Genomic DNA, 8,853 nt, shown 5'->3' with positions numbered 1-8,853 from the left:
AGAAATTGACAACTATTACATTAAAATTGCAAAATGCTGATACCAACTTTCGATTCAAATCCACTGCGATTCCAAGCGTTCGTGGAAGACAACTTCCTTTTTCTACCCTGCGGGTCCCCCCGGCCCTTCCGCGAGCCCAGGTCCCCGCCCGGGCCTGCAGTGACATCCCAGGACCCATCTTCTGACGTCACAGACACACGGACCCACAGCCCTATGACTTCATCGTGGACTGAGGACGAACCGCAGTCGACTTGCGCCAGCCCAGAGGCTGGGGAGGCGTCCGAGCCTCCGTCCCGCCTCGTCGTCGAGAAAGGTTAAGGACAAGCGCCAGCTCACCTGCGCTGGGGCAGGGAAGGGCAGAGTGGCCGAGCCCGGGAGGGCGCGACAGGGGCGAGGGGACCCCAGTCCAGAGGCTGACTTCCTCACAGCTCTGGGTCCCGTAGGTGGGAGCGCCGGTCCGGTGCAAGCTCACGGCCTATCCGTGATCTCCTCGGCTTCAACCGGGACCCAAGACCCCGCTCCCTACCCGCCCGACCCTCCGTGGCCCGCGGGGGCGCTCAGCGCCCGGGCCGTGCGCGCGGAAAGAGCCGCACCGGAGGAGGCGCAGGCGGCCGGGTCCCTGCCCCGGACCCGCGGGCGGCGCCCCCGCCCCCGCCCCCACCCCCACCCGCCCCGCGCCCCGGGAGCGCAGGCAGGCGGCGGGAGGGGGCGGGGAGCGGCCACGGTGGCCGCCGCCGGACCCCAGTCGCGCGGCCCTCGCGCCACGCCCCACCTCTGCCCGGACCCACCTGCGCTCCTGCCCCGGCCGCGGCCTGGCCCGGGGCTGCACCAGCCCGATGCAGTGGTGGCGGCAGCAGCGGTGGCGGGAGGCCTGGCTCGCTCCCCACCGCTGAGTCGGACCGAGCACCCAGCGCGGCGCGGCGGCGCCCAACGCTCGCCCCGAAACCCATTTGTTTGGCTAAAACGGAGTGACGTCACGCGCCGGCCCAATCGACGGTTGGCCGGGGGAGGGGCCACGGATCCGGAGTTTCACGGCGCCCCCTGCCGGACACTGGGGGCGGGAAGGGGGAAGTGAAAAGGGAGACCTGGATGACGCGTCTGCGGCCTCCAAGTGGTAGAGAATGAAAGTTTGAGCACGACTGTAAGGGAAAGGAATCAAACCTCCCAGGCCAGCCAAGAAGGGTAGTGACGCCAGGGTTCAATCAGCAGACATGTCAAGTTTATGAATATTCGTGGGTGGACCTGAAGCTATAAATAGTCTCAGATACTATTAGATAACCTAGTAGACCTGGATCCTCATACTGGTTCTGCTGCTAGCTTGGAAGGCTGGGGTTCAGAGTTTCAATTTGTAAAATGACAAAATTGGAAAGGTCCCTTCTGACTCTCTTTCCTATGAAAATCATGGCAGGGATAGCGGTCAGAAAGTAGATAAACGTTGAGGCTGACACGAAACTGTTAAAGTCTGTAGAAGCTTAAGGGCTGGTTAATGATGGATATAAATTTTTAACACTTTATATTCAAATCAGAGGGCCAGTGAGGAACTTTTGATCCCCAACCTTTAAGCTTATTATTGTTTTCATTGTGAAAATAATATTAACCACATTGAAAAACATGAGGACAATGTATTTTCTTCTAGACCTTTTGCCCCATCACATATATTTTACTACACTGTAATAGTAGTTGTACGCGATTTTGCATCCTCTTTTCACTTTTATAAGCATTCCTCATATTTCCACATAAGCTTCATAACCAGTTTAACAGCTGCATAAAATTACATTAAGTGGACATAAAATTTACTGCATTAATTCTCTATTTTTGGACATAACTTGTTTCCTTCACTTTTTGCCATTATAAAGAAATCATAGAACATCTTCATGAATGTAGATTTTTAAAGATACCCAAAAGTGAAATTACTAGGTGAAAAAGACTATCAACACTTTCACAGTTACTAATACAAACTGCCAAATGATTTTTAAAAGGTTGTACCAAGTTACACTTAAACCAGCAACTTTGATTTTAGCCAGTCCTTAACAAAAATAATTTTGTCCAATTATAAAACTACTGTTGTAAAATATATGTGTAAAATCTTAAATATTAAAACGTAAAAACAAAATAAAAATATTTCCCATAATCTCATCACCAAGAAATAACCACTCAGTATCTCCATCTAGACCTTTATCTATATACATATTTTTAATAAAAATTGGAGAGGGGAAGTCCAGGCACGGTGGCTCACATCTCAAAAAGGAAAAAAAAAATTAAGGAAGGGTGTTATATGGTACACCTTGGCATCAAACTGTATGTCTGATTTAATATGTGAGCAATATTAGCTCAATATATCATGATCATTTGAAGCTTCTTTATGTCATAGTTAGCTCAAAATTGTAAAACTTCAGTTTATCCTTTCAGATTCATCTCAAACACTGTCCTTCTTAAAACCTCTTGATTCCTTCTGGGCATGGTGGCTCACGCCTGTAATCCAAGCACTTTGGGAGGCCAAGGCATGCAGATCACTTGAGGTCAGGAGATCAAGACCAGCCTTGCCAACATGGTGAAACCCTATCTCTACTAAAAATACAAAAATTAGCCCGGTGTGGCGGGGCACACCTGTAGTCCCAGCAACTTGGGAGGCTGAAGCAGGAGAATCGCTTGAACCTGGGAGGTGGAGTTTGCAGTGAGCTGAGACCACACCACTGCACTCCTACCTGGGCGACAAGAGTGAGACTCCGTCTAAAAAAAAAAAAAAAAAAAAAAAATTGATTCCTGTTGATTAGAGGAATCAAAAAGTTGATATAAAAATGAAATTAATTTTAAAAGACGTAATAAAAGCCGGAACTATTAATTATTATATTTTTTCATCTTTTTCTTGAGGCAGGGTCTCACTATGTTGCCCAGGGTGGTCTCAAACTCATGGCCTCAAGCAATCCTCCTTTCTCAGCCTCCCAAGTAGCTGGGATTAATTAAAGTCCACAGACATAAAATTATTCTGTCAAATTGCTAGTAAAGTTTCTAAAATCTTATTCTCAATTTCAGTTCTTGTCTCAGATTGGCCAGTGAACCACACTTTGAATAGCCCCAGTCTAGGAGAAAAGAACTAGGAGAGAGCGTAACCATGTTAGGCAAGACCTTCCCTTGATTTTGTTTCTCCATTTGTATAATGGCAATGATCCCCTAGAAGCAAAGCCAGTAGAGCCAGTATAGTTTATCAACCCACAGGTCCTATGGTAGGTCTTCAGGAAGGTGCTCCCCAGGTGGGCATGGGGTGGCACATTGAGGCCATGGGACTGGTGAGAGCCGAAAGAAGAACAAGACTGAGGTGGCACAGCAGCAGAAAAGTTCTAAATATATATAGTATATATATTTGGTTATTCCATTAGTAATTAAAACTTAGTTGTTTCAAGCCAGCAAACATATTAATTAAAACTCAGTGCAAGGGATTTGTCTTATATAGACTTGGTTTCACTTCTGTTCTTTGCTCAGAAAAAAAAAACAAAAAACTAAGAACTTACTGCTTATTCCTTAATAAGCTTACTCCAACCTCCAAATAAAAACACCCACTGCTATGGTTTGAACGTGTCCCCCAAAGTTTATGTGTTAGAAACTTAATCCTCAATGCAACAGTGTTAAGAAGCGGGACCTTTAAGAAGCAATTAGGTCATGAGGGCTCCGTCCTCATGAATGGATTAATGCCATTATCAAGGGAGTGGATTACTTATCAAGAGAGGGAGTTACTATAAAAGCAAGCTTGGCCCTCTCTATCTCTCGCTCTGTTAGGTGTTCTCTTGCTCTTCCACCTTATACCATGGGATGACGTAGCAAGAAGCCCCTCAAGAGTTATGAACCCCTTGACCTTGGACTTCCCAGCCTCCAGAACTGTAAGAAAAAAATCTCTGTTCTTTATACATGACCCAGTCTCAGGCGTTCTGTTATAGTAGCATAAAACAGACTAGGACACCCACCATTTCATCTTCTCTCTCTCACCCCCCGCCCCTCCTTATCAAACTTACTTCCCCCGCTGCTGGAGAAAGGAAACCAAGAGGCAGGCTCCATTAGACTTTGCATCTAGACCTACTTTGCTGCAGAACCTAGGCCGCTGGGTGTGATAATGCCTTTCCCTACCTACTTGACTGTGTTATTATAAAGACCAAATAAGAAAAGAGAAGCAGAAGTGCTTTTAAAAGTTTCAACTTTGCAAAGGTAAAGCATGTACTTAAAAAATATGCCTGGAATGTGGCCGTTAGAGCATGCTTCAAGCCCTGAGCTTAAGCCCAGGTTTATGCATGTGTGAAGCTCATTGGTGATGACGGGGGGATGGGCAGGAGCTACTCAGCCATGAGAATATAAATACTATCCACAATAAATAGAACAACTCAGGAAAAACTAGAGCACCAAGGCAGCACACTGTCTAACAGATATGATTCTATCTTATAATTAAGATGTGGATGGTGAGGGACATAAAGTTGAATAAGTATTGAAACCCAGGAAATCATAATTCTTATCCTTCTTATCCTTCTTTTTAGATCTTGTGCCCCTGTGAAAATCTGATAAGAGCTAAAAACCAAGATTATCTTTGGAGACTCTTGGCAGAAGTAAAAAAGCACACCCTGATATATACAGACAGTTTAGAAGATAATTTTAATTTTTTTAAAAAGTTCCTTAGGTTAACTTATCTTATAGTGATCTGCACTCTCATGGTGGGGCAGCGTAAGAGACATGTAGAGCAAGGACAGCCCTTCCAGTACAATGGATGGGAAACAAATCAAGGTCCCAGATCCTCCTATCCCCACAGTATTGCCCTCAGAACATTCAGAAGGTGGTTTCTACACTGTCAATACAGTGAGCCACACAATTTCCATAGGTATCTCTCTTTTTTTTTTTTTTTTTTTTTTGAGACAGGGTTTTTGCTCTGTCACTTAGGCTAGGCAGCAGTGGCACCAACTCGGCTCACTGTAGCCTTGACCTCCCGGGTTCAAGTGATCCTCCCACCTCATCCTTACAAGTAGCTTGAACCACAGATGCTCGCCACTGTGCCTGGCTAATTTTTTGTTGTTGTTGAGATGGGGTCTCCCTATGTTTCCCAGGCTGGTCTCAAACTCCCAGGCTTACATGATCCTCCCAACTCAGTCTCCCAAAATGCTGGGATTATAGGTATGAGTCACTGTGCCCATATTTCACTTCTGATAGCACATAAAAGGAGAAATTCTGGCCGGATGCGGTGGCTTATGCCTATAATCCCAGCACTTTGGGAGGCCGAGGCAGGTGGATCACAAGGTCAGGAGATTGAGACCATCCCGGCTAACATGGTGAGACCCCGTCTCTGCTAAAAATACAAAAAATTAGCCAGGCGTGGTGGTGGGCGCCTGTGGTCCCAGCTACTCCGGAGGCTGAGGCAGGAGAATGGCGTGAACCCGGGAGTCAGAGGTTGCAGTGAGCCGAGATCACGCCACTGCACATCAGCCTGGCAACAGAGCGAGAGTCTGTCTCAAAAGAAAAAAAAAAGGAGAAATTCCTTCTCTTGCTAAAGTTATAAGCAAGGCTTAGACTGAAATCGTCACATTCTTTTCATCAAAATTAACACTTGGGCAGATTAGATAACAGGCCACAGTGGTCTCCAAGTCCCTCCTTAATGTTTGAATTTTTACTAGAATTCTAGGCACAAGTAACAATCTGCATTCCTGATGTCCCTACATTTAAAATCTCTATGTAGTCTATGGAACTCAAGTGCAGTACAACAGAAGTCAATGACAGCATTATGTTAGCTCTTCCGTCAAGTCAGGCAATCTCTGTTCCATCTCGAGGTCCCTCAGCCCGGAAGCTTCCTCTCCCCTCTGCACCTCATTGGCCCCAACGCTACCTTAGGTGTTGGCTTAACAGTCTCCTCAGGGCCCTGAAGGTGCCAGACTTTATATTTAGAGGGATTTTGGAGGCACTGGGGGTGGTGGGGGCGGGAGGGGGGTACAAAACTGGGGAACTTAATATTAGGAACATTTGCCTAGCCAGCACAATTTTTACTTAGATATTATTTTTATTTGGGGTGGCATGGGAACGCAGTTAGGGCTTCTTCAAGCCAGGATTTCCCTAGCCTTCCTATCTAGTCGCCCCAAAATTATTCTCTTTCACAAAGCTGTTTAGTTCTTTCATAACACTAATTACACTAGAGTTTATTTATTATAACCCCTGTAGAATGAGAGCTTTGGAAAACATGGGAACTGAGTTTTATTCATCACTTTATCCCAATACCAACCTCGGTGCCTAATACCTAGAAGGTACTCAATAAGTAATGGTGATGTCATCGAGCCTATATATATATATATATATATATATATATATATATATTTTAGATGGAGTCTTGCTTTGTCGCCCAGGCTGGAGTACAGTGGTGTGATCTCAGCTTACTGCAACCTCTGCCTCCCAGGTTCAAGCAATTCCCGTGCCTCAACCTCCCAAGTAGCTGGGATTATAAGGGTGCACCACCACACCTGGCTAATTTTTGTGTTTTTAGTAGAGATGGTGTTTCACCATGTTGACCAGGCTGGTCTCAAACTCCTGACCTCAGGTGATTCGCCCCCCCTCGGCCTCCCAAAGTTCTGGAATTACAGGCGTGAGCCACCATGCCCGGCCAAGCCTATATTATTTTTTAAAAACAAACAACCACATCATAAGGTGTTTGTCTTACTTGTGATAAAAGAAAAACTTTAGACGAGTTAAATTTAACAGAGTTTAACTGACCAAAGAAAGATTCACAAGTCAAGGAGCCTCCTGAGTCAAGAGTAGGCTCAGAGAGACTCCAGCACAGCCACGTGGTGGAATAAGTTTTGTGGACAGAAAATGGGAAGTGACATACAGAAAACGGAAGTGAGGTACAGAAACAGCCACATTGGATACAGCTCAGCATTTGCCTTATTTGAACACAGTTTCAATAGTTGGCCACCTATTGGCCAAAACCCGGTGGCTGGTACAAGCCAGGGGGTTTAGTACTAATAGGTAGGTTAGTCTGTTTGCACATTCAGTTAGGTTTCAGTTTACTATGCATGGAGAAATTTTTGGACTGAACTTAAAATATGTAAGGAGGCAGCTTTAGACTAAACTTGATTTAACACTTGTTTTCCTTTTTTCTTTGTTCTTTTCTTCCCCCATGCGTGATTACTCGCACATAGTCATTTCGGTAGAGGGTAGTCACTACTAATTGATTAACTTCATATCCTAACCCTCAGGGGCTGCCCACAGGATTAATGAACTTGTTTTTCCAAAGAACAATGATTCTTGGGTCATTCAGACCTCCTTGACGGCATTCAGAAGTCTGATTGGCCTTGATGGCATTCAGAAGTTTGATCGGCCTAGGGATCTCACCTTCCACGTAGCTACCTTTCTCATGAAAACACTCAATCATGTTCAAAGGCAGGTTGGATTTGAGAGTTTGCCTGTCTTATCCTCACACTTTGGCCAAATTGAATAATCCTTCTCTGCTCCTAAGGCTGACATATCTGTGTTTGGCTTACTGCGCACCAGGTAGTTGAATCTGGCTTTTGGGGTTCTACAACAGTAGAATAATTTATGTTCAAATGCTAGAAAGAGTTTCTGCAAGGACAACAGTGATCTATATTTAGAATCATTTAACCCTTGCAATTATGAAAGATGGAAGAAGTTTTTGAAAGGGAGATGGAAGAAAATGAGGGACCTTGCTCCTTAGGAAAGTGGGATGTTCCCCTGAAAGTGTTCTCTCCAAAGCCAATGGAGTAAGATTAAAAAAGACATGATCCAGGCCAGGCGCGGTGGCTCACCCTGTAATCCCAGCACTTTGGGAGGCCAAGGTGAGTGGATCACTTGAGATCGGGAGTTCGAGACCAGCCTGGCCAACATGGTGAGACCCCCCCGCCCCCAATCCATCTCTACTAAAAATACAAAAATTAGCTGGGTGTGGTGGTGTGCGCCTGTAATCCCAGCTACTCAGGAGGCTGAGGCAGGAGTATCTCTTGAACCCGGGAGGCAGAGGTTGCAGTGAGCCAAGATAGTGCCATTGCACTCCAGCCTGGGCGACAGAGAAAGACCCTGTCTCAAAAAAAAATAAAATAAAATAAAAAGACATGATTCGGATGAGGCCATAGACCCTGGAGCTTGAATCCAGAGGTTGGGACCTTTTAAAGAACCAGGAGATGGAAGAGCTGTGCATAGGAGACTAGAAGCCAAAACGGTAACATTGCCTTAAGAAATAGAAGGCAAAAAAAAAAAAAACACACAAAATGAGAATGCAGGTTTGCATAGCCCACTAATTATTATAGCACAGAAGGAATTAAACCCAGCTGCATTCCAAGTACAAAAATATAGCAGGCAAAGGGAAGCAGCTCATCACACACACACACACACACACACACACAGACACACACATACAATTTTGAAGCCGTTTGATTCTTCTCCCCGCTCTTAGAATAAAATCAGAACCCTTTACTGTGGCCCAGTATAATCAGACTTGTTCCTTTTATCAACTCTCTTTATTCTCCCAACTTGTCTCAGCTAAAATGTCATCGCCTCAGAGAGCCTTCCTTAACTATCCAGTGTAGTATTTCAGCCTTGTTTTCCTTTACAGTGCCTCATGCCTGGTACATAATAGGCACCCAATAAATATCTGTTGAATTAATAAAAATATTTATACTTTCTTTTACTAAAAGATTTAATCCAGGCCACAAATGTTACAGTGGATGACTAATAAAAGTATCATGAGTAGAGCGACTTGTACATTGAAAATAGGACCTGAATAAAGGCAAAATCTAAGTCATTGCTGCAAATATATGACCAAAAGTAGGAACATCTGAGCCCTACAGAACCTAGCCAACCAGCCAGTCATGATTTTGATGC

At 45.1% G+C, this 8,853-nt stretch overlaps 1 protein-coding gene across 22 annotated transcripts in view; it reads right to left on the bottom strand.

The window, feature by feature from the left end:
• The window catches only part of FBXO34 (F-box protein 34), a 114,627-nt gene extending 113,676 nt beyond the window's left edge, over window positions 1–951 (bottom strand). For 8 of the 22 annotated variants that reach the window (XR_008620884.3, XR_008620883.3, XR_008620882.3 and 5 more), the window contains exon 1: window positions 789–951. Coding sequence is in view for 1 of the 22 variants with exons in the window: in XM_008957042.5 (XP_008955290.3) it covers window positions 48–178 (131 nt within the window). In the remaining 21 variants the exon portion in view is untranslated. Of the gene's footprint in view, window positions 1–47; window positions 635–788 lie in introns of those variants that run through there. The other 14 variants (XR_008620873.2, XR_008620874.2, XR_008620878.2 and 11 more) reach the window with 6 other exon arrangements.
• Between the last annotated feature and the right edge of the window lie 7,902 nt (window positions 952–8,853).

This window comes from Pan paniscus, chromosome 15 (assembly GCF_029289425.2).
Source record: "Pan paniscus chromosome 15, NHGRI_mPanPan1-v2.0_pri, whole genome shotgun sequence".
NCBI lineage: Eukaryota > Metazoa > Chordata > Mammalia > Primates > Hominidae > Pan > Pan paniscus.
The sequence above is the reverse complement of the archived record's forward strand: the minus strand, read 5'-3'. Positions and strand labels throughout refer to the sequence as shown.